At 41.6% G+C, this 25746-nt stretch overlaps 1 protein-coding gene across 2 annotated transcripts in view; it reads right to left on the reverse strand.

Annotated features, from left to right (window-relative positions):
- Positions 1–23303, reverse strand: part of LOC121540600 (protein Wnt-7b) — a 55852-nt gene extending 32549 nt beyond the window's left edge. Inside the window, exons 1-2 of one of the 2 annotated variants that reach the window (XM_041849604.1) lie at positions 22773–23303; positions 10833–11059 (exon numbers count right to left, since the gene is read on the reverse strand). In XM_041849604.1, the coding sequence (XP_041705538.1) occupies positions 10833–11059; positions 22773–22849 (304 nt within the window). In that variant the 5' untranslated portion in view covers positions 22850–23303. Of the gene's footprint in view, positions 1–10832; positions 11060–20694; positions 21048–22772 lie in introns of those variants that run through there. The other variant, XM_041849603.1, reaches the window with a different exon arrangement.
- Positions 23304–25746: the final 2443 nt, after the last annotated feature.

Raw genomic sequence — 25746 nt, forward strand, 5'->3', positions numbered from 1 at the left:
CAGTCTCCTGAGGGGGAATAGGCTTTGTCGTGCCCTGTTCACAACTGTCTTGGTGTGTTTGGACCATGATAGTTTGTTGGTGATGTGGACACCAAGGAACTTGAAGCTCTCAACCTGTTCCACTACAGCCACGTCGATGAGAATGGGGGCGTGCTCAGTCCTCTTTTTTTTCCTGTAGTCCACAATCATCTCCTTTGTCTTGTTCACATTGAGGGAGAGGTTGTTTGGAAAAAAGTGTTATGGACAGACGAATCGAAGTTTGAGGCGTTCGGATCACAAAGAAGAACATTTGTGAGACGCAGACCAAATGAAAAGATGCTGGAGGAGTGCTTGATGCCATCTGTCAAGCATGGTAGAGGCAATGTGATGGTCTGGGAGTGCTTTGGTGGTGGTAAAGTGGGAGATTTGTACAGGGTAAAAGGGATCTTGAAGAAGGACGGCTATCACTCCATTTTGCAACGCCATGCCATACCCTGTGGACGGCGCTTTATTGGAGCCAATTTCCTCCTACAACAGGACAATGACCCAAAGCACAGCTCCAAACTATGCAATAACTATTTAGGGAAGAAGCAGTCAGCTGGTATTCTGTCTATAATAGAGTGGCTAGCTCAGTCACCGGATCTCAACCCTATTGAGCTGTTGTGGGAGCAGCTTGACCGTATGGTATGTAAGAAGTGCCCATCAAGCCAATCCAACTTGTGAGATGTCTTCAGGAAGCATGGGGTGAAATCTCTTCAAATTACCTCAACAAATTGACAACTAGAATACCAAAGGTCTGCAAGGCTGTAATTGCTGCAAATGGAGGGTTCTTTGACAAAAGCAAAGTTTGAAGGACACAATTATTATTTCTATTAAAAATCATTATTTCTAACCTTGTCAATGACTACATTTCCTATGCATTTTGCTATATTTCCTATTCAAACTAATTTCATGTATGTTTTCATGGTAAACAAGGACATTTCTTAGTGACCCCAAACTTTTGAACGGTAGTGTATATATATATATATATATATATAGATGATATATAGATATATAGATAGATATATAGATAGATAGATAGATAGATAGATAGATAGATAGATAGATAGATAGATAGATAGATAGATAGATAGATAGATAGAGAGAGAAAGAAAGAGAGAGAAAGAGAGAGAGAGGTATAGATAGATAGAGAGAGAAAGAGAGAGAGAGAGGTATATATATATTTAGATAGAGAGAGCGAGAGAGAGAGAGAGAGAGAGAGAGAGAGAGAGAGACCAGCCATCACTGTTTCCCTGACGTAGGTGGTGGGCCCCGCCTAGCGAACAAACGCATTAGGGAAAACACTGCCCACTGTCTAAGGGGAAAAATATCTGACCTTTGCCATGCCTTGGATACTAACAACCCACTTCTGTAGATCGACCCACAGCCAGACTACTGTACCTGATAAAGCCTAAAGATGCTGCCCACACTGTAGTGGAACCCACAGCCAGAAAACAGTACAGTACCTGATAAACTCTAATGATCCTGATAAAGCCTACAGATGGTGATACACATCCTACATGTTTCCATCAGGAGTCCCTCGTCCCACTCTGTTTTCCCTGGCCTCAGCAGCTTGACAAGGAGGAGGCCAGTGGATTAGGCCTACCCACATGATGATGGCTCCAAACATAGGTATTTTATTTGCTGCCACTCTCGCATAGCACAATATACGCATCATTTGCATAGGGTTATCCACATGATATGAGTTACTTGGCTATGGGTGACTCCGTTTTCTGAGAGCTGCATGGGCATGATGTTGTTGCACATTAAATATCTATCCATCATAATGCTGTAGAACGTATGATAGCATAATTATCAGCTTTGATTACAATAATTTGCTTGAGAATAACATAGCCAACAGGAAGAGGAGAAACAGTGACGCTAAAAGGAATGGCCTCAGTAGCTGTATTATACTAAGGTGATTAATTATATTTTGGGAGAGTTCATCGGTGTCAAAGCATTAACTTATATTGCTCTTCCAAAAAAGCTTTCTTAAAAAAATGGTTTTTCCTCTCTACATTAAACAAGGATGGGTTAGTTAAAGTACTCGGCTGAGGAATGGTATGTGTTAGGTACTGTGTGTCAACAGAGACTTGTGTGATCAGATGGGGCATCAAATCATTATTCTAGCAAGAATTTAATTACTTTGTTTCCCTCCCCACTAGTCATGTTGGATGTAGAATTATGGGGAGAGGTCAGGGAAATAGATGACCACTGTCACATGTAATAATGTACTGGGATAATGGGATTCAATTAGTAATTTATAGCGTTTACTTTGCAGAGGGTGATATTTTCTGACTGTTCATCTTTCACATTAAGAATCTTTTTTTGTTGTTGTTTTTTTTGGGGGGGTTCTCAATAGTTTATATTTTAAGGAAATATGTTTATTTTCAGATTTGTATATGACTTTTCCATTTCAATGTCTGCATCAAAATATTTCTTAAAAGAAAGTAGCGGTTGTAGAAAACTTTCAGCAGGACAAAATTAATATTGAAAAATGCCTTTCCTTTAATTCAGTCAAATTGGAAGAAAGCATACAATACATGAATAAATTAAACCATATGTGTATGATTTTGATTTTGGCAGTACATTTTAATACATTGTTAGGTTTGGGAGCATAATAGCTCATTATTAGGATCAGATTCTACAGAGATTCTGTCTGCATTTGCATTCTTTCACCACAAATGACCATCAAGTGATTCTGAGAAAGGGAAGGAACTCTTACCAATTCATTTATAATTGGAATGGATTATTAGTTGTCCTCCAATTGTGAGCTTTGGCTATATTACAGTCCATGAGACAGAGCTACAGTATACTTTCTTTGTTTGCACTCAAACCGCAAATGAACAAGGTCTACACTATCACTTGCACTTTATTGCCAATTCAATGATAGCATCTTATCTGATTAAAACGACCACAGGAAATAACGTGACATAATTGTGGGACATTACAAGGCAATGTTTTCATTTGGCTGAATTGCCCATTAAGACGTCATTTATTTAAAGGTTTCCCAAAGTCGGGCCAAACACCCACCCGGTGCACGTTTTGTTTTTTGCCCTAGCATTACACAGCTGATTCAAATAACCAACTCATCATCAAGCTAATCAGCTGTGTAGTGCTGGGGCAAAAGCCAAAATGTGCACCCATGGGGGGGCTCCAGGACCGACTTTGGGAAACCCTGATTTATTTGAACCCCTATGAGCCTAGCACAGGGCTCTCCAACCCTGTTGCTGGAGAGCTATATAACATTTAATAATATAATATAATATAATAATAATAATACCTTCCTGTAGGTTTTTGCTCCAACCGCAATCTAGCGCACCTGATACTTTATCTGACCAGTGCCATTAATACAAAAACATAAACACAAACATTTAATCACGAGTGCTGAGCAATTAGTGCTTTTGAGGTCGGTTTGTTTTGTTTTTATTATTAAAAGATAATCACGGTTTTCTATTTCGGTTTCGATATGATAATTTTTTACATTAAATGCACTATGCATGATGTGGGTTGAATGCTGTAACAACACAGAATAAAACGATTAATAAAATCCTATGATGGTAGTGACTGCCCATTACTGGTTATCACTTATTAACCATCATTTATTCACATTACTTTAATAAAATATTTCAGTTGTTGTGTATATTACATTTGTTTTATTTGATTTAGTAGTTCTATAAAGTAAATAAGGCATACTTTTATGGATTATGGTCATTGTAGTTAATTACCACATTTTCTGCGCTAAACTATGTAGAACCTTGGCCTGTTGGAAACTATAACTCCCTACTACATTGCACAATTCAGGCTTGATCTGATATATCTCTAGAGAAACGCATTGAGCTCACAGAAAAAAACAGAACGAAATGGAATTCAAATAATTGAACCAACGTAGGTCAATTTGTTATTAAAAAATAAAAAATAATAACCTGAATTTCGGTTAATCGCTCAGCACTATAAATCACAGATATTGCTTTTGAGTGACCTGTATAAGTCAAACTCTCCTTCCAACACAATGCCAAAACATGATTCACCTTCCTCTGTGCAGCCCACTTCTAAACAGAGATAAAAACACACTCTAATCACTGTGACTTATGGAGCGATGTGATCTGTTGACAGTGACCTTGTCTGATCTGGGGCGGGGCTGGTCAGGGCGGGGGAGCTGGTCTGTTTAGGGGCGTAGTAGTTTCCATCTTCAGCTCCTGATCTAGAATGTTCCACTCGAGTGGCTTTCAATGAACCTGCTGACTTGCACTTTTATCTGGCTAGACGTCTGTTTGGCTCGGCCTACCCCGGCAACACTACACCCCTCAGCCCACCCCATCTACACCTCTCAGCCCACCCCCTCTACACCTCTCAGCCCACCCCCTCTACACCTCTCAGCCCACCCCATCTACACCTCTCAGCCCACCCCCTCTACACCTCTCAGCCCACCCCATCTACACCTCTCAGCCCAACCCCTCTACACCTCTCAGCCCACCCCATCTACACCTCTCATCAGCCCACCCCATCTACACCTCTCATCAGCCCACCCCCTCTACACCTCTCAGCCCACCCCTCTACACCTCTCAGCCCACCCCACCTACACCTCTCAGCCCACCCCATCTACACCTCTCAGCCCAACCCCTCTACACCTCTCAGCCCACCCCATCTACACCTCTCATCAGCCCACCCCATCTACACCTCTCATCAGCCCACCCCCTCTACACCTCTCAGCCCACCCCTCTACACCTCTCAGCCCACCCCATCTACACCTCTCAGCCCACCCCCTCTACACCTCTCAGCCCACCCCATCTACACCTCTCATCAGCCCACCCCCTCTACACCTCTCAGCCCACCCCTCTACACCTCTCAGCCCACCCCCTCTACACCTCTCAGCCCACCCCCTCTACACCTCTCAGCCAACCCCCTCTACACCTCTCAGCCCACCCCCTCTACACCTCTCAGCCAACCCCCTCTACACCTCTCAGCCCACCCCATCTACACCTCTCATCAGCCCACCCCATCTACACCTCTCAGCCCACCCCCTCTACACCTCTCAGCCCACCCCTCTACACCTCTCAGCCCACCCCCATCTACACCTCTCATCAGCCCACCCCATCTACACCTCTCAGCCCAACCCCTCTACACCTCTCAGCCCACCCCCTCTACACCTCTCAGCCCACCCCCTCTACACCTCTCAGCCCACCCCTCTACACCTCTCAGCCCACCCCATCTACACCTCTCATCAGCCCACCCCATCTACACCTCTCAGCCCAACCCCCTCTACACCTCTCAGCCCACCCCCTCTACACCTCTCATCAGCCCTCCCCATCTACACCTCTCAGCCCAACCCCTCTACACCTCTCAGCCCACCACCTCTACACCTCTCAGCCCACCCCCTCTACACCTCTCAGCCCACCCCATCTACACCTCTCATCAGCCCACCCCCTCTACACCTCTCAGCCCACCCCCTCTACACCTCTCACCGCTCCCCCTCTACACCCATCAGCCCACTGTGTGGGAGTGAGACAGTGCTTCCTTGGGGAGATGATACTGTTTGCTATGGGCCCAGGGGAGGGGAAATAGAGACGGAACCACCCCCCACCAGCTCCCACATTCCACCCCTGTTTGTTTTCTCCTCTTCGTAAAGCACCGGCCCTCTCATTCGCTTGGTAACCAGGCAGTTGGAGCTGGTCGGCATTTCCCTTGCAGTCCGTTCGCCTCCTACCTGGTCGTGCCTTGGAGTGCCTCTCTCCAGAGCTGTACTCACGGAGTCAGGCTCAGCGCTATAACTCAACTCCCAGCCTGCCTGCCTGCCTGCCTGTCTGTCTGTCTGTCTGCTGCCTGCTGCTTCTGCTAATGAAAAAAGGTGCAATGCAATGTAGGTCACAGAGAAGAACTGCCTTTTAGCCTGACAGCTTCTCCTCTCTGATGATTGAATATATATTTTTGTCTAAAAGCAACCTGGTCAAAAAACTAAGGAATGGACTACTACTGCATTGCTTTGTCATTGAATCAAGGTCTGTGGGTTGAGTTCTCCAGTCTCTAATAGATTCTAGAAAGTGGATTCCCCAGCCCAACCCAGGCTTTTAGTGTTGGTATGAAATAATAGCAGCATTCTTTCATTCTGCACTGAGAGGTTCACCTACCCCTGTGCTGCAACCATTTTCCATTATTGTGCAATGAGCCAGGGGACAGAGTGATTGAGCCAGGGGGTAGAGTGATTGAGCCAGGGGCCAGAGTGATTGAGCCAGGGGTAGAGTGATTGAGCCAGGGGCCAGAGTGATTGAGCCAGGGGACAGATTGATTGAGCCAGGCGACAGAGTGATTGAGCCAGGGGACAGAGTGATTGAGCCAGGGGGTACAGTGATTGAGCCAGGGCCCAGAGTGATTGAGCCAGGGGACAGAGTGATTGAGCCAGGGGACAGAGTGATTGATCCAGGGGAAAGACTGATTGAGCCAGGGGCTAGAGTGATTTAACTTTTGCAATATTTCATCACTGAGCACAACAAGAACCTCTTTGAGATGAAAAGCATGAATCCCTATCGTGACAAACTGGTTGGAAAGTTAAACAGAAAGTAACCAGAGCAGGGCAGTTATACGAGCCTTTGATGCTGAGTGTAGCCGTTGAAAGGTGTCTGTTTTCATACTATAATCACTAACATCAAGCCCTCTGCTCTTCTGTTCAGGCTGAGGCTGTTAAAGCTGAAGGTGCTCAGGCTCAGGGGCTTAGCATGTCCCTGGTGCTCCCTAGAATCTACCATTTCACATAAAATAACACCAGGGTTCTTTTGACATCAACTACTTCCAATTGAAGATGCCATTAATAATCTTAACTGACCGGTGAGCAACAGGCCAAAGTAGACAGCAGTGTTAAAACTGACAAGGTGTTGACTTCCCACAGGTTGTGATAACCTACTGATGGAATCAACCCACCATACATCCCTATTATTCAGCACTGTATCAAAACCTTGCTGCTGAGTATCACTCTCTTGCCATTTATCCTGTCTTTTTCCATGTCTCTGTCCAGCCCTACTGCGACAATCTGCTTTGACTATCCATAGCCCCTCCCTGCCTTGATGATGGATCTGACTTCAATTGTATTATTAACTGTTAATAGAGTGTAATATACTGTTCAATAACACCACTCCTATTAGCACGGGATAGTTCACTCCATATTTTATGGGCTCAACTTACAGAGCGGTGCCAATGTAATTCTGCTATGGCATACAACGTGAGTGAGTGAGATTGCTAAATCTTCATCTTGCTAAATGTCTATAGGAGGAAACACAAACATATTTTAATACCCAGCGTTCAGTGTTTATGGCCTTGTCTCCAACGTGTCAGTTAGAACATAACAGGAGAGCCAACGACCCTTTGTACAATAGAGGAACTGTTGAAGGACTTGACCGTAATGAGCATGGTTCCATCCATGTTTCCATCCATCCTTTAAAGTCCCATCGAACAGAGCTGCCAGTGTCAAGGAGCGCTGCGTTAGCCAACAGCACCCCTTTTTCTTTAAAGGATCTATATTTACAATATAATACAGAAATAAATATCAAATTACTGGGCTTTTCTGAAACAGAATCTTTCCTTGAATCAAGATATTTGGGGTTCTGTAATACTCAATAACCCAGCTATTAATGGGTGCTTTCTTGGAAAGCGAATGTAATACCACGGAGCTCGGCCAAACTGACCGACTCCATCCAAGTGCAAGCAGCACAGAGAGAAAGCATTAGGCTTGTGGTTCCCTGATCTTTAACTCTTCAGAAAACGACGGCATTTCTCCTAATCCAAAATGAAGACTGGATCATTGAGAAGGGGAAAGGTTTAGTGTTCATAATTTGGGGATTTGAATGAAAAACTTCAGCAGGAACGGAACAGGGATCTTTTCCTTGCAGTTGATTATGATTATGTGGGAATTTGCAGATTCGAAGGAGAAGGAAAAGGATTGGAACGTTTGTCTACTAAGGAGGTATTCCATGACTTCATATCCCACACTGAACAACACTACTGTCATACATGCAACATAATTAGAGAGCATGGCTACTCTCATTGTTCACTAATTGTAAATATCAAATTAGTTTCCAAAACAAGCGGCATTGAAAAACCCATGGCGGATTGACAATAAGGTGTTTACGGAAACCACTAAATAGGGCCACCTTTAGAAGTGGAAGTTGAGATGCAGCAGTGGTGGTTGATGTGGTGTCCCATGATGACCTAGTAAAGGACATGAAAACCCTGAGCTGAATACTGACTGAATGGCCATCCAATGACCTTTCTACCTACTGTACTGGCAAGGTTGACCTCACAGGTATTTGGCCCATGGAGGCCCTGGTAGCAGCCAATCACTAACCATTATGAGTCATATTGTACAGTACCACCATCGTCTGGCTCTAGTTCTGAGAGTGTAGTGAAACATCCCTGGTTTCACTGCCACTGATTATCATAGGGGACAGTATGGCAGTACTGTAGAGAACAAGGAACCTGTCTCATCTCTGCCTCCACTAGAGCAGAGGTTCTTTCTCTCTCTCTCTCTCTCTCTCTCTCTCTCTCTCTCTCTCTCTCTCTCTCTCTCTCTCTCTCTCTCTCTCTCTCTCTCTCTCTCTCTCTCTCTCTCTCTCTCTCTCTCTCTCTCTCTCTCTCTCTCTCTCTCTCTTTCTCTCTCTGGGTGTAGGATGGAGTGAAACATCCCACTAAAGTTAAAGTACACAACTAACTAACTGAGTTAAGGATTTGACTATAGACGTGGCCGGGTTCATGAGTCAAATAATTAGAAGAAGTCATACAAATTTGTCTAAAAACATAAGCAGTATAGTTTTTCAGGGACTACAGAAAAGAAGATCCAGTAATCGGAGACATGCTGTAGCCTGCTCATTTTCTCAGTGATAAGAAAGGTATATCCTGCGGTACTGTTCAGTTCAAGTCTCTCTGAAGCTTGGCAAAAAAGAAAAGATGAAAAAGGAGGGCAAAAGAGATGCTGAATACAGAAGAAAATGCGACGAGATCCATTACTAAAGCACCAGATTTACAACAAAGAAAAATGCTTTTCGAGGGGTTGGAGCTAAGTCAGCCGCTCCTAAATAGCAGTGATTGTTAACAGAGCTATTGGATTAAATGCAAAGTCAAACCGCACTTTAACAGCAACAAAACATTTCTAAATGAAAGGAAATGTATAAAAGTCCCTGTAAAAAAAAGCCATGCAAAAGAGGACTGCGGAATGCCGTTTCGAACAAAAACACAGTAAATGTAAATGTTTGTCTGTTTGTAGCTTGTTCTGGCTGTATGTACACACACACACACACACACACACACACACACACACACACACACACACACACACACACACACAAACACACACGAACCAAGCAATGGACACAACCAGTTTCCTAAGATGAACAACAGATGTGGCCATCTACAGTATTTTGGTTCAACAACGTTCTCTACAATAATACCATTGGTTGTCTCCTCATTTGCTATATCATTTTTCAACCATACTTTTTCCCCATTAGACTTTAGTGCTTCTGGTAACCTTTCCATAACTTTGGTGCAGCCAGCAATGTACGGCATACTTTTAACCAGAAGTTCAATGCAAATCTTACATCAACAGAAACCAAGCCATGCTGCAGAAAAGTAACAGTGTGAACTGAGATGAGGACACACCGGACTGGAATATGTTGGAATGGTAACATAATGAAGACGTCTTGAGTTTGAGTTGAGTGCACTAAGCAACCATTGCCAATATGTATGGTTATACAATAGAGTTGTGCGCAGTTGGTTAAAGTTTGACTCTGATGTGTACAGCTTGGGTTTGGCATGTGAAGAGCCATTTTTCACAAGGCTAGGGGTGTCGGGGCTTGGTAGTGTATTGAGTTCTACTCTAAGGCTACCATTTAGAGAAGGCTACCATTCGAAATGTAACCTCTTTTCCATCACGGCTTCAATACTTTGTCAGAAACAATGACCGATGACTACCATTGCAATCAGGGTGGGAAATTAATTTTTTGGTCCACCAGCCACTAGTGGATGCCCTAATTTTTACCAGCCACTCAATTTGTTTACCAGATAAATAACAGAAAACACTGTACCCCACCCCACTTTCACCACTGTAGTGTTGAGATTCTCTCTTTCAGAGTTGACACCCACACACACCCACATGTTGTTGTTGCTTTTTTACATGTGGGATTTGGATTTTAAAAAAGATGTACTGCTCCCAAATGCTCTGTGTGACCACTCGCTAATGTGGCTGGTGAAATAGACATTCTACCAGCCAATGCCAAAATCAACAAACATTTGGCTGGTGGCTGGTGTTAATTTCGCACCCTGATTGCAATGCAGTCCTCCCTGCAAATAAGATTTGAAGTAACTCTTCAAATGTCAGCCTTATGCCTCCCCACAAATGTAGCAAACTTATTTTAGTATTATTGTAATTTGTATAGTCCCCAAATCCCCTCAATGGTCATGCTGCTCCCCCTATGGTCACCCCCCCTCAACAGTCTTTACTCTGCCTCCACCCCAACTGACATGTATTTATTCATCACTGCTACAGTTATGATGTATGTAGTGCTATTTCTATTGTTGTTGTTTTTTATTATCATTTAAATTGTTTTATTTAACTTAGTCCTGCATGTTGGAGCTCAGAGCCTAAGATTTTCACTGTACCCTGCAATCACACCTGCAACCCTGTACATGTGACTATTAAACACTCGGAATCTGAATCTGACATACATAGTTGAGGACATTACAGCGTCAGCCCATAGTGCAGCAGACAATGATCTCCCCCTCCAAAGCCGAATACCCCCCAGCCAAGACAGGCCCAAGGTGCCCAGACTGACCTACTCGCAGCTCCTGTCCAAAGACAGTCCTCTCCCCAAGGGCGGAGCAATTCCAGCGGCCATAGCGGAACTGGTACTGACACTCATTGATGCCCAGCTGGGCGCCCTCCCCCACCACGATGATGGCGTCCGGGCGGCTCTGGCAGATGGCCCTCTGGCGAGGGGCCAGCCCAGGGATCTTGTTGCAGATGATGTTGGCACCCAACGCCACCACAGAAGACAGGGCCCTATGGATCGGGAGGTAAAGACACACACACACACACACACACACACACACATACACACACACACACACACATACATACACACATACACACACACAAACATAGTCAGTCAGTGCTACTGGAGGATAGATTACATAGACTTTAGGGCTCTCCAGGCCAGGAATAAATTCAACCAAAGCCTTGATGAGCATTCCTTAGTTACTCACCGCTGTCTTACAAAAATATTACAATTTAGTAGATTAGAGGTGAGAGAGCAAAGAAAGCATCTGAAACTATTATCCGACGCTGCAGAGCATTGTAAAACAGATCCAATGCAGAAAATGACATTGTGTTTATTTGCTTACTGACAGTGCCTCTCCGCATTGGTTTGGCTCATGATTGTGGAGAAATTAGTTGGAGTTTTGCGTTAATTGTTAGGTAACGTGGATAGACCGTGCCTTCAATTTCAACCAAGAAGTCACACACAACTATGTTATCCCTTAGAATTTGAGATGTATGTGTTTAAAGCACACATGCAGTTTAATACACCGCCTATAAATATCTTTCCTGTGCGAGATTTCTTTCCTTTATCCACATTTTAAGAGCAATGCTACAGTATGCCTGGCTAATAGTAAGGTTTCCGACACCAGCCTCTCTGCATGCCCTATGAGGTGTTAGTCCTCAAGGGTTAACCCAGATCAAGCAGCCATTTAACCCATGACATGACACCTTGGAGGTTCTGCTCCTCAGAGGCTGTTTTGTAGTACCTCTGATCACCGCCTTGGGACTTAATATCATCCCTATTCCTGACACATGTTGGATGGGCTTGGAACAGTCATGTACCAGAAAACAGACTGCTGAACAAATGGGGTTGTTTCTCCATCAGAATGTTTATAGCCATCCAAACCCTGCAGATACATGCCTTTCAAACATGTCAGTAGACAAGTAGCCATAAAAGAGCATGAAGACGAATGCCAGCTTTGATGTATGACGTAGGCCTTCAAGGGCTTTACCACAAGCAGGGCAGGCTGATGCAGGCAAGTTGTGTGTCAGCGAAAAACGACAGGAGGGGTAGAGAGAGAGAGCGAGAGAGAGAGAGAGAGCGAGAGAGAGAGAGAGAGAGAGAGAGAGAGAGAGAGAGAGAGAGAGAGAGAGAGAGAGAGAGAGAGAGAGAGAGAGAGAGAGAGAGGGGAGAGAGAGAGAGAGGGGAGAGAGTGGAGAGAGGGGGAGAGACAGAGGGAGAGAGGGGAGTGTGACAAAGAAAAGAGGGAGAGAAGAGAGAGAGCGGGGTCGACTGCATTTTGTGGATTCCCCTTTAAAAGGATTATGGAACAAAACCATACTGCCCCTCTGACTCAAAGAACCCAAAGAGTGAATATTGATTGGAAATTGCTTATGGCCAACCATGTTCATCTTCTGTTGATTGGCTTTCTCCAGATAAAAAATAAACCTTGAATGTAAAACCACATGACATGTTCAAATAAAACTATAACGGCAACACAACATCTCTGGCAACAATAAATACTTTTGTTTAATTCAGGCTCTTTGATACATCCTCTGCACTAGAGGAGGATGTACTATGGATGTGTTGTGTGTAAGCTTCAGTTGCAAAAGTTGTTTAAAATTCTTTAAAATTCAAACATTTAACCCTCCCGTTGTCCTAGGGTCAAAATGACCCGCCACTGTGTTGAACCAACTTTATTTAATTTTTATATTTTTTGGATCATTTGTGAGAAGGAGGCAGTGAGACTTTAAAGAAAGTATCACTGCCTCCTTCTCACAAATGATCCCCAAAATATAAAAATTAAATAAAGTTGGTTCAACACAGTGGCGGGTCATTTTGACCCTAGGACAACGGGAGGGTTAAGCCAAGTGAACTCAAATGAACAGCAAAGGATTTCATTAGTTCAAGAGAGACGATTCAGACATCCCTGCTTGCTTCAAAATTGCTGTGCATCCTAAGTAACATATACCTCTCTGTTTTTCATATCCAAAACCATATGATAAATGAAGCTCACCAATGGTTTGACCTTTGCAAAGATAACATAACCACTATGCAGGAAATCAGGTACATAATCAAGGTCCGACAAATGTCATTAGAAATCTCTCAAATGTCATTAGAAATCTGTCAAATTTCATTGAAAATCTCTCAAATGTAATTAAAAATCTCTCAAATGTCATTAAAAATCTTGGCTTCATTTTTATCCATCAAAAACGGAAATTGAGATATAAAGCAAATAATGAGTGAAGCACAGAGCACTAAAGTAACTCTGGTTCCTTGATGTCTACTAAACAAAACCATCAAAATGCTCCACCAACCTTCTCTATTGTAAAACAACCCCCAGTGAGTTTGTGGTTTAAATGTATGTGTGAATCCTATACCGCATGATGCTAATGTTTATGAAGTCAGGTGCACTGAACTGATGATCTAGCAAGGTAAACAGATGCTCTGGATTACACCATGTGATACAGTCAGGTGAACAAAAGAGTTTGGCATATATATATTAGTGAGAAGAAAAGAAAAAACATATGGGGGATTGGAAGTGATGCAGACAATTACATTGATGGAAGTTACAATCTATCTGCAATATTAAAGCTGATCTACCCCCTAATAAAAAATAAAACAAATAAAAAAAGGTCCTCATAATCACTTTAATAGTCAGTGAGGTGGACAGGGACTTGTTGCTAACCAAGAAGCTACACAGAGGTATTGCTGTTATTATTGTTGTTGTAGGATATTTGGGATCTGTCTGCCAAACTCTTTTGTTCACCTGACTGTATCACATGGTGTAATTCAGAGCATCTGTTTACCTTGCTAGATCATCATATACACATATACATATACCTAATCTACATAAACATACATATACATACATATACATATCTTTAAAATATATATATTTCCCTTTATTACTTTCCAACCCCACCACCCCTTCCCTAATTGGAGTAAACTAGTGAACAACAATGCTTAGGCCTCTACTTACAGCTTATACATACTATATACATTTTATGGACACAGTCAATTTTACAATAATTATATTTTGTTTGTTTTTACTCCTGAACTTCCTCTACCCTCAACCTCTCTGATCATTTTAATGATGTCCATCCGGTTTGCTTCTATATGCCAAATCTTTCTAACTGTGCTCTTTCACAAAAGCTCTCAACCTATAACCAAATATACTTATTATGGACACAGTATGCTTTACATTAGTTATCTTGTTGTTATTAGTTGTTGTTAGTTGTTATTAGTCCCATCCTTCAGCTCCATTCAACACCTCCCTTCTATCTCTTAACACCATCCATATTGGATTTATATTTGCCATATATTTTTCAACTGTACTTTGATGTTTCACAAAAGTTCTGAACCGTTCTATTCTCATTGTTTCTACAGATTGTAAATTGAAAATAAACATTTTTGCTAAAAGTATTATTATATTATTGATCGATTGACTATGACTTTTCAGATCACCCAGTAGTGCTATCTGCAGGGTTAGTTCCAGGTAAATATTGCAATCCTTCAGCCATTCCTGGACCTGTGTCCAAAAACAAGCTATAAATGGACAGTACCAAAACAAATGATCTAATGATTCTGTCTCTTCGCAGCAAAATCTACAGATCTGGGAAGATTGTATCCCCCATATAAATAACATTCTATTGGTAGCAATAATTTTATATCATAATTTAAATTCAAAAATTCTAAGTTTTCAATCCGGTGTCGTTTTGCGTATCAGTTCATAAACACTATGCCATGGAATCGGTACGTCAAAAATCTCTTACCAACTATTTTGCAATCTATATGGGATGGCTGTCAATCCTTTGGTCCTTAAATGAAACTGATATACTTTTTTATTTCTCACAATTTTCTTTAACCAATTATGTTCTTTAATGCAGGGCCGACAGACAAGTCCCTTACTTTTTCCCCCTTCCACTTTCCTCTTCTATTTTTGCGGTAATGCTGCAATTATTTGATTGTAATTTTGGGTAGAGCAGACATTTCCATTTTTTTTTTTTTTTGCAGCATGTGCGACATAACTCCACCAGTCCTACCTATGATATCATTTACGAAGATTATACCTTTTTTAAACGTTTTGTCAAAAAATTATGTTTTTTTATCAATTAGTATATTTCAGTTTAACCACAATATTTGTTGCGTTATTTGTTCTGCCGTTTCTGGAGGATTAAATTGAAATTACAACCAACTTTCTATGGCTTGTTTTAGAAATAGTGATATTTGGGAGATGATTTCCTTTTCAAATAACTGAAAGTGAGAGGTTGTAATCTGAATAAAGGGAAAAAGGCCATTCTTGAACATTGGGTGAGACAATCTTACTAATTTGCTAGAGAACATGTTCGGATTTAAGTATAACTTTTGTATGACTGAAGCTTTTAGTGATAGGTCTAATGCTTTAATATTTAATAATTTCTGTCCTCCGAATTCATATTCATTACATAAATAGGCCCATTTAATTTTGTCTGGCTTGCCGTTCCAAATAAAAAATAGAATATTTTTTTCTCATAGAATTTAAAAAACTGTTCGCTAAGCGTAGGCAAGACCATAAGCAAATAGGTAAACTGGGATAATACTAAAGAGTTAATCAGGGAGATTTTTCCACAAATTTACAGGTATTTACCTTTCCATGGTAGCAAGATATTATCTATTTTTGCTAACTTTCTATTTAAATTTATTGGAGTGAGATCATTTATTTCATTTGGGATATGTATTCCAAGTATATCCACATCACCATCAGACCATTTTATTGGTAAACTACAATTGTATTTTTTTTGTGATCCAATACATAATATAGTGCATTTATCATAATTTGGTTGTAATCCAGAGAGGTTAGAAAATGTATCTAGATCCTCTATTAGGCTGTGGAGGGATTCGTTGTGGATTTAAAAGAAAACATGAATCATCAGCGTACAATGACACCTTTGTTTTTAAGCCCTGGATTTCTAATCCCTTGATATTATTGTTGGATCTGATTTTAATAGCTAACATCGATGGCCATAATGAATAGATATGCCAATAGTGGACAACCTTGTTTCACTCCTCTTGACAGTTTAAAACGTTCGGAGAAATAGCCATTATTTACTATTTTACACCTAGGGTTACTATACATGATTTTAACCCAATTTATAAGAGATTCTCCAAAATTGAAATGCTCCAGGCATTTATATATAAACCCCAGTCGTACTTCATCAAATGCCTTTTCGAAGTCTGCTATGAATAGCAGGCCTGGTTTCCCAGATGTTTCATAGTGTTCTATTGTTTCCAGTACTTGCCTTATATTATCTCCAATGTATCTTCCATGTAAAAAACCTGTCTGATTAGAATGAATAATGTCCGACAATACCTTTTTAATTCTATGCTCTATACAGAAGATAGCCCTATTTGGTAAAAGACCAAGTCCATATTATGGCAAGTACAGCTCAAATAAGCAAAGAGTCCATCATGACTTTAAGACATGAAGATCAGTCAATACGGAACATTTCAAGAACTTTGAAAGTTTCTTCAAGTGCAGTCACAAAAACCATCAAGCGCAATGATGAAACTGGCTCTCATGAGGACCACCACAGGAATGGAAGACCCAGACTTACCTCTGCTGCAGAGGATACGTTCATTAGAATTATCAGAAATTGCAGCCCAAATAAATGCTTCACAGAGTTCAAGTCACAGAGACATCTCAACATCAATAGTTCAGAGGAGACTGTGTGAATCAGGCCTTCATGGTCGAATTGCTGCAAATAAACCACTACTAAAGGACACCAATAAGAAGAAGAGACTTGCTTGGGCCAAGAAACACGAGCAATGGACATTAGACCGGTGGAAATGTGTCCTTTGGTCTGGAGTCCAAATTGGAGATTTTTGGTTCCAACCGCCATGTCTTTGTGAGACGCGGTGTAGGTGAACAGATGATCTCCGCATGTGTATTTCCCACCGTAAAGCATGGAGGAGGAAATGTTATGGTGTGGGGGTGCTTTGCAGGTGACAATGTATTATTATTATTATTATTACAATGTGATTTATTGAGAATTCACAGCATTCTGCAGCGATACACCATCCCATCTGGCTTAGTGGGACTATCATTTGTTTTTCAACAGGACAATGACCCAACACACCTCCAGGCTGTGTAAGGGCAATTTTACCAAGAAGGAGAGTGATGGAGTGCTGCATCAGAGCTACAGTCCCCTTTAGCTCAGTTGGTAGAGCATGGCGCTTGCAACGCCAGGGTTGTGGATTTGTTTCCCACGGGGGGCCAGTATGAAAATGTATGCACTAACTGTAAGTCGCTCTGGATAAGAGTGTCTGCTAAATGACTAAAATGAAAATGTAAATCAGAGGACCTGGCCTCCACAATCCCCCAACCTCAACCCAATTGAGATGGTTTGGGATGAGTCGGACCGCAGAGTGAAGGAAAAGCAGCCAACAAGTGCTCAGCATATGTGGGAACTCCTTCAAGACTGTTGGAAAAGCATTCCAGGTGAAGCTGGTTGAGAGAATGCCAAGACTGTGCAAAGCTGTCATCAAGGCAAAGGGTGGCTATTTGAAGAATCTCAAATATAAAATATATTTTGAATTGTTTTTATCACTTTTTGGGTTACTACATGATTCCATATGTGTTATTTCATAGATGTGATGTCTTCACTATTATTCTACAATGTAGAAAATAGTAAAAATAAAGAAACGTTTGACCGGTAGCGTATACTGAACAAAAATATAAACGCAACATTTACATTTTAGTCATTTAGCAGACGCTCTAACATGTAAAGTGTTGGTCCCATGTTTCATGAGCTGAAATAAATGATCTCCGAAATGTTCCATACAGACAGAAAGCTTATTTCTCTCAAGTTTTGTGCACAAATTTGTTTACATCTCTGTTAGTGAGTATTTCTCCTTTGCCAAGATAATCCATCCACCTGACAGGTGTGGCATATAAAGAAACTGATTAAACAGCATGATCATTACACAGATGCACCTTGTGCTGCATGGGGACAGTAAAACGCCACTCTAAAATGTGAGTTTTGTTACACAACACAATGCCACAGACATCTCAAGTTTTGAGGGAGCATGCAATTGCCATGCTGACCGCAGGAATGTCCACCAGAGCTGTTGCCAGAGAATTTAAAGTTAAGTTCTCTACCATAAGCCGCCTCAAATGTTGTTTTAGAGAATTTGGCAGTACGTCCAACCGGTCTCACAACTGCAGACCATGTGTAACCATGCCATCCCAGGACCTCTACATCCGGCTTCTTCATCTGCGGGATTGTCTGAGACCAGCCACCAGGATGGCTGATGAAACTGAGGGGTATTTCTGTCTGTAATAAAGCCCTTTTGTGGGGAGAAACTCATTCTTATTGGCTGGGCCTGGCTCCCCAGTGGGTGGGCCTGGCTCCCAAGTCGATGGGCCAAGTCGGTGGGCCCAGGCCCACCCATGGCTGTGCCCCTGCCCAGTCATGTGAAATCCATAGATTAGGGCCTAATTTATTTATTTCAATTGACTGATTTCCTTATATGAACTGTAACTCAGTAAAATCATTGAAATTGTTGCATGTTGCGCTTATATTTTTGTCCAGTATAGAAACAATTCTGCTACCAGAAATGTACAGTAGGCTACGTAGGGATGTTAACAATAGCAAATCCAGGGATTCCCACAGTGTATTATTGTGCAGGCAAAATAACCTTCTTACAAATAAGGTGGTGGGTTCGATGACAGAGGGGGGCTGTGGGGGCCTACACACACACCAACACACACACACACACACCTATTCCATCAGAGAGAATGCCTTTGATGTGACACAGCATTAACCTCACAGGTATGTTTCACTGATAAATAAGATGTCAGCCACAATGGTCTCATGAGGCAGATATTTAAGGTGGATTTTTTTGTGAATTTCGTCAAAAGTGCTTCAGTGGCAAATTGCTGGAACATCAATTGTGAAACGAAATAAAACTGTAAGATTTGTTTTGTGGAATTTAAGGATATGATATCAATTCATAATATTTAGCTTAAGTAATAACAAATATTTCTGTAATCAAAAGCTTTTAAAACTAGTGTAATATATGTAGGCCTATAAATAAGTAGAACAGCAATGGAGCTCGTTTTCATGTCTTATTCCACGTTGATGTTATGATGCTTTAATATGGAAAAACGTATTTCCTAAGTTCCCCATTTTAAAAACCTTATACTGATCACCATTTGGTGACCTGGTGCAATAAAGGCAGCTTTAAATGTGTGATTGACCTTAATTGAATAGTATTTAATGGGATGATAGCGTGCTCTGACTAATCCCTCTGTGTGTGGAGGAGTCACTTGCCACCCATGCAGTTCACCAAATTTCAATGTGAGTTTAACACATATAAACATTAGCTGCACATGTAATGAGATAGAAAGGAGCACTTTGGAGGATGGGGATCACGATCCTCTCTGTTCCTTATTCCACTTTAAAAACATCCTCATCCCTAAAACCTATTTAATTTGGTGTACTGTACTGTAATAAAGCATGTTTAAATTATAAAAACAAACAATGGTATGTAGTTTCTGATGTGCAAACCAATACTAAACATAGGCATAGCCACTTTTAACTGCAACCATAAACCACATCTATTTTAACATCAAATTTGGGGTCTCCAGCACGGGGATGGATTCAAAGTATGGTTCGGTAATTATTTTTAAGCCGAAAATAAAACGTTGTCTTGTGAGAGCAACTGATTCAACGACGCAAGTATTATGACCAGTGTCAGTCACGTGCATACATGTCAGAGACCGATGTTTTACAGCCACTTTCCAGATGTGGCTTTAAATTATAACTTGGTAGATCTGCATAAAACCATGGTGATGTAATGCATAAATCCTAATCCCTATCCACAAATTGTGACAGGTAATCATCCACCGCATGCGTAAAAGCTATACATACCTTCGGGATTTGCTAACATAGGGGGAAATAATGTTCTCGTTTCATTTAATTGTCTTGAACATCTCTGCCACTCTGTGGCCAAATGAAACCGTGTCCATCTGTCATTACAATGTTGTAAGAAGGATTTGGGTCCTTAAGAAGAATACATCGACCTAACAAAAAAATAATGTATATTACCTCATCAGAAGCAAGTCCAGTGTTACAACCTGCCCTTAAAATAGTACGTCAGGTAATTGACATCGACATATAACTCTATCCGTTATTTACCACGTGGACAGGAGCGATGCCCCAGCTACCTGAAGCATATGCTTTGATAACGAATAAAATGTGAGTATCATTTCGTCATTTTAAACGGTAAAGTCCATAGAACATAATCGAATGTGGGGAAATACCCAAATAATCAATGAAATTCGGTGTGTAAAATGCACACCCAAAGTGCAAAAGCGCTGACATCGAAATATCTTCATTTTGATATACCCTAGTTGTCTTAAATGACTAGTTCTATATTCAAGCATGTTGTATGTTTTATATTCAAATCGTTTTGATTAGGGATGTGCACTGTGGAAGCAAACAACCATACCGTAACCAACAACCTGCGCCAATCTTTCGGATAAACATTTAACAATAGAATTATCCATCAAGTACATCGAAAATGAAATTCATATAGGCCTACTCAGTATGTCTCCAAACACAGAATCACACAAGTGAGCTAATTAAGGGGCCCGTTGATTGGGGCAACTTACAGGTAGCTCCCACTCGTAAGGATGAGGAAGATCTGTGGATAGTAGACTGATAGCAGTACACTGCGCGACGAGAATATGATCATGATGACATTGAACAAATGGCCGCTTTCTGATGGAGTGAAAAAAAATACTGTGATAAACTCCTTTTTAATTCCTTGATGTCGCTCGTTTTAGTTCCCCTTTGCTCCAAAATCAAAGAGCTGACTCCGGGTTTGGTGCGATGCGTTTGCGGTGCTCGCTTGAGTGGCGGTGCTATGCAGCTCCTAGCTCCCAGTCCCAGGGCCGTGAGTGTGCAGCGGGCGCGGAGATTGGCTCTGTCATCTCTCAGTGGTAGAGGCTGTTACAGAGTGTGGTTCCCGAGCCGGAATGATGATGGTTTTAGGGATTTTGGATGGCAGAAAAGTGCCTTTCTTCACTCTCATGAGAGTCGTGGCTGCCATTGGGCAGAGAGAGACACTGCTATCCGCCCACTTCTGCGCCACAGCAGGACAATAGGGTGACAGTGATCCGCTACTCCCTTGGAAAAGCTGCCTTTCATTCATCAAATCAAACTCCAAAGTAAACAAACACTGGCGCACTCACCGACGGTTTCATCTTTAGGCCTACTGCTTCACACTCACACATCATCAGGCTGGAAAAAAACGTATGTGCGTAATGGCGTAAAGCAAAGATATTAAATTGGCTTGCAAACATTTTATCCAATGCTTAATCAAAAGGTTAATGTGACCATATATTTATGCAATTAATAGGCATACATTGTGAATAGCCTAATAACTAACTGTATATAAATGATCAATTGATAGGTTTTAATACCAACAAGCTCTCACAGTCTCACTGCAGAATTAGACGTTTTAATACTCAGGATCTCCAGGGTGCATCTTTGCGTTGAATCCGGTGAGTGAAAGGCTCTGTCTGCACAGTCGCTTCAGCCCAACGTGGTCACTCGTCACCTGCAGACTCCACTCATTATGTGTGAAGAGGGCATCATGAAAGATTTTCCCAGGCTGAGGGAGGGGGTAGTATGCGCGGGAATGAGCTAACTGGTTTGGCTTGATGAAACCCTGAGATATCTGGTGACGCTTCACCTGGAGTGATTTTTTTCCTATTTGAACTGTTAAGATATCAATACCTGTGGAGGTTACCCGTTAGGCCTATTTCATTCAAGGATCACACCAATGGAACGAGCTGGAGGATGACACCTGTTGTTTTGATAACTATGAAATTGCTATGGATTATTGTATGATGAGGCTTAACTCTTGTTGAAATATCCTATAGATGTTTTGTTTATTATTTTTAATGAACACGTTGCATATAATTGTTCTCATACCAATCGAGTCCAAACCATCAGGGTAGGTTACCTTGGAGACAATACAGGCCTACAATAGAGACAGGTAAACAAAATGAATTAACCGTTTGCGTAATATCCTTTGTATTTACGCAAATAGCCATCCCCTTGGTTTGAATATAATTACATCCAAAAATGTCTATGACGTTTTTGCTTTTGCAAAGACAGAACATATATAAATTATCTGACTTTATGCATCAAGGTGAGCTATTGCAAAACAGGTAAAAACTCTGTCTGGGCTGTGGAATGTGGAAATACAACTCAACCAGGCTGCGGCTATTAATGAAGGTATGCAGCAGTGAGCCGGAGCGGCGGAGACAGACAGCGGGTCAAATGATCTAGCTACAGAGCGACTGACCAACCAGACTCTGAGGAGATGAACAAAAACTAAGATTGAATATGGATTAATCTTCTTATTTTTTCAAACCGCTAAATATTTGGACACCTTTTCCGCACTTCCAGCTGTTGTCCCTGATGGCTATGGGTGTCAGGTTCATTTGAACACTGACATGGACGGATCACACTGAGTTTCTTTAGTTCGTTTGTTATAAGTCATTTAGGTCAAAAGGGTAGGTGCGTCAGCTGTCCGCATTACATTGCATTTGTATGCATTCAGAATATCCATTGCTGTATGTGGTACAACATGTTGTAAGCTATATTTAAAATAATAATACACACAACAAAGCAACATAAACATATTTACACTTGCAATAAGTATTACATTTACACTTACCCAAGCCTTAAGTAGATGATGCCAAAACACAAGAAGACGTAAAAACTCCACCTTCGGAGGGGTCTGTGCATGATCATAATCGCTTCTGGGACGGGCCATTCACTACAATGAAGTGGTCTCGCTTGCGTTCACATTGGCAACACTACAATACCTAACCTTTCCAGATGCAGATAGGCCTGTAACTTCTGTTTTCCAAAATGTAAAATCTAATCTCCTTTGAAATCTTTAGCCGTCTGAAATCCATGGTCAACAGGTGAGAGTCGCAGAGTGATGGTGATCCAAAACGTGCGTGTTCAAAAACGAAACACTTATGAGAGAGAGAAAGAGGGGTCGAGGAGAAAGATGAGTTCTCGAGTGAAGCGTTCTTATATTTCGTCCTTTGTGTCAAAGTAGGGCAAGTTATGTATTCTCACTTGTTCTTGCTAGCGCCAGGTACATTTACACCCGGTGCAATGTCCTCTTTTTCAATAGAATCTCGCCTGTATTGAAGCCGTGACACATCGGTTGCAGTTCCTCTCTCTTGACGACATCTTAAATTCTTTCCATGTAGCTGCAGGTACTCTAATACAGGTAACAAAAGTCCTATCCACGCCTCCTCCTTTGAGCTGGTATGGATATGCAGGGGATGGGACGGGCTTCGGGGCTGAGCTGAACACGTGCGGTTGTTGTACAGTAACATACAGATAAACGAACCGAAACGTCCTTATATAGGCTATTTGAGGTTGCAACCTTGGGTATTGCCCACCAGGAGTTAGACTACCCTCATCAAGTAGCCAATTAGTAGCGATTAGTCCACCAGCTTACATTGTGACTAGTGACTAGAAGTGTATTCTGCATTTAATTCGTATAGCAAAAAAATAATCATGGCACCTTTTATTTCATTTTCATTTCAGTCATTTAGCAGACGCTCTTATGCAGAGCGATTTACAGTTAGTGAGTGCATACATTATTTGTTTATACTGGCCCCATGTGGGAATCGAACCCACAACCCTGGCGTTGCAAACGCCATGCTCTACCAACTGAGCTACATCCCTGCCTGCCATTCCCTCCCCTACCCTGGACGACGCTGGGCCAATTGTGCGCCGCCCCATGGGTCTCCCGGTCGCGGCCGGCTACGATAGAGCCTGGATTCGAACCAGGATCTCTAGTGGCACAGCTAGCACTGCGATGCAGTGCCTTAGGCCACTGCGCCACTCGGGAGAGACCACTGCGCCATTTTATGAATTATAGACACTATTTAAAGTTCATTAGGGAAATGCATTTCTTATTTTTCGATACATCAAATCATAGGGCTCCTTTTCAATAAATACGTGACAGATTTTCCTACTATAATTAATGCGTTTTAGAACAATAGGTAAAAATGACTCCTTGAGTGTCTGTCCCCAGGGGTCCCTTCCTGCTGAATAATACTCCCCCTGGTGGTTGAAGGAGACAACTGTTGTCTTACTGTCAGAGGTAAATGAAATTACAGACAGTTTGGTGGCTCATTTCATGCACTTATATTTTAATATGATGTGCGCCTGTGTAATCTTTAGAAAGTGTAAATCACCATCAATATGCAATATGCAAATGTGATTAAAATCGAGTTCTGTTAATCTCTATATATTTTTTTGTGCATTTTAATTATCTTGCAAAGAAATGTAATCCATTATTCAAGATTCCTTAAGATTTTATGATTCTATAATGCACTTTGTTAAAACAGCACATAAAATGTAAGTCATACCATATTTGAACAAAACTACATGCAGGAAAACGTCTAAACTGGAATAATAATTGCAGTTTAAACAAAAATTGCAGACATGACCCATCTCTGTGCTGCTGAGAGTTGTTGTTAACCACAAGAAACAGACAACACTGCAGAAACCTTTGTTTCAAGACATCCTTGCTTTGTGGTTTCCAGGCCTTTTCCTTCAAAACATTTCCATCAAAATTCCAGATGGATTTTTTTAAATAATGAACGTCAACATAAAGACCCAGGGTGACATAAAAAGACACGTATTTGATGTGTCCCTGTAAAAGATGGACTTGTTTCTCTCTCTTCAAACGTAACTCTTGGTAGAGGCTGGGTGGGGATGGTCCTGTTTAGTTTAATTAAAACATTCAAAGGAGTTAAATGTTTTATTAAACCCGATCCTCAAAGACCAGGGACAAAATGCGTCAGCGCCATTCGTCACCCGCCACTGTCATTGCAGACAGACATGTCACACACATAGGCCTTCACACGCACGCACGCACGCACGCACGCACGCACGCACGCACACACACACACACACACACACACACACACACACACACACACACACACACACACACACACTCATGACACTGAGGTGGCTGGCATGTGGAACATCTTATGACATAGTGTTTATAGTGTTTATTCTACTTTAAAGAGCTTAGGGGACAGGAGCAGGGATGAGAGCATTAGGGACAGGGAGGACTCATCAATCAAGCCACGTCATATGCCATATCACACAATGCAGCCAGTTGTTTCAAAAGGAAAACTGTAGTGATACTCATGTGATTGTAATTAATTAGATCATTAATTAAGACAGTTAAGACAGTTGCAGACAGTGAAGAGTATTTAGATATTGATGATGTTCAAATTAGTTACATATTTACAGTGTATGGTGTACATAAAGAACTTGTACAAATAGTAAATAACATAAATAGAATACTAAGGCAATAAGGCCCGAGATGGTTTGTGATATATGGCCAATATACCATGGCTAAGGGCTGTTCTTATGCACGACGCAACGCAGAGTGCCTGGATACAGCCCTTAGCCATGGTATATTGGCCATATACCACAAACCCGAGGTGCCATATTGCTATTATAAACTGGTTACGAACATAATTAGAATAGTAAAAATAAATGTTTTCACATACCCGTGGTATACGGTCTCATATACCACTGCTTTCAGCCAATCAGCATTCAGGGTTCGAACCACCCTGTTTTAAGAATGCTTTAGAACGTGA

Source organism: Coregonus clupeaformis, chromosome 26, assembly GCF_020615455.1.
Source record: "Coregonus clupeaformis isolate EN_2021a chromosome 26, ASM2061545v1, whole genome shotgun sequence".
In the NCBI taxonomy this organism is placed as follows: Eukaryota; Metazoa; Chordata; class Actinopteri; order Salmoniformes; family Salmonidae; genus Coregonus; species Coregonus clupeaformis.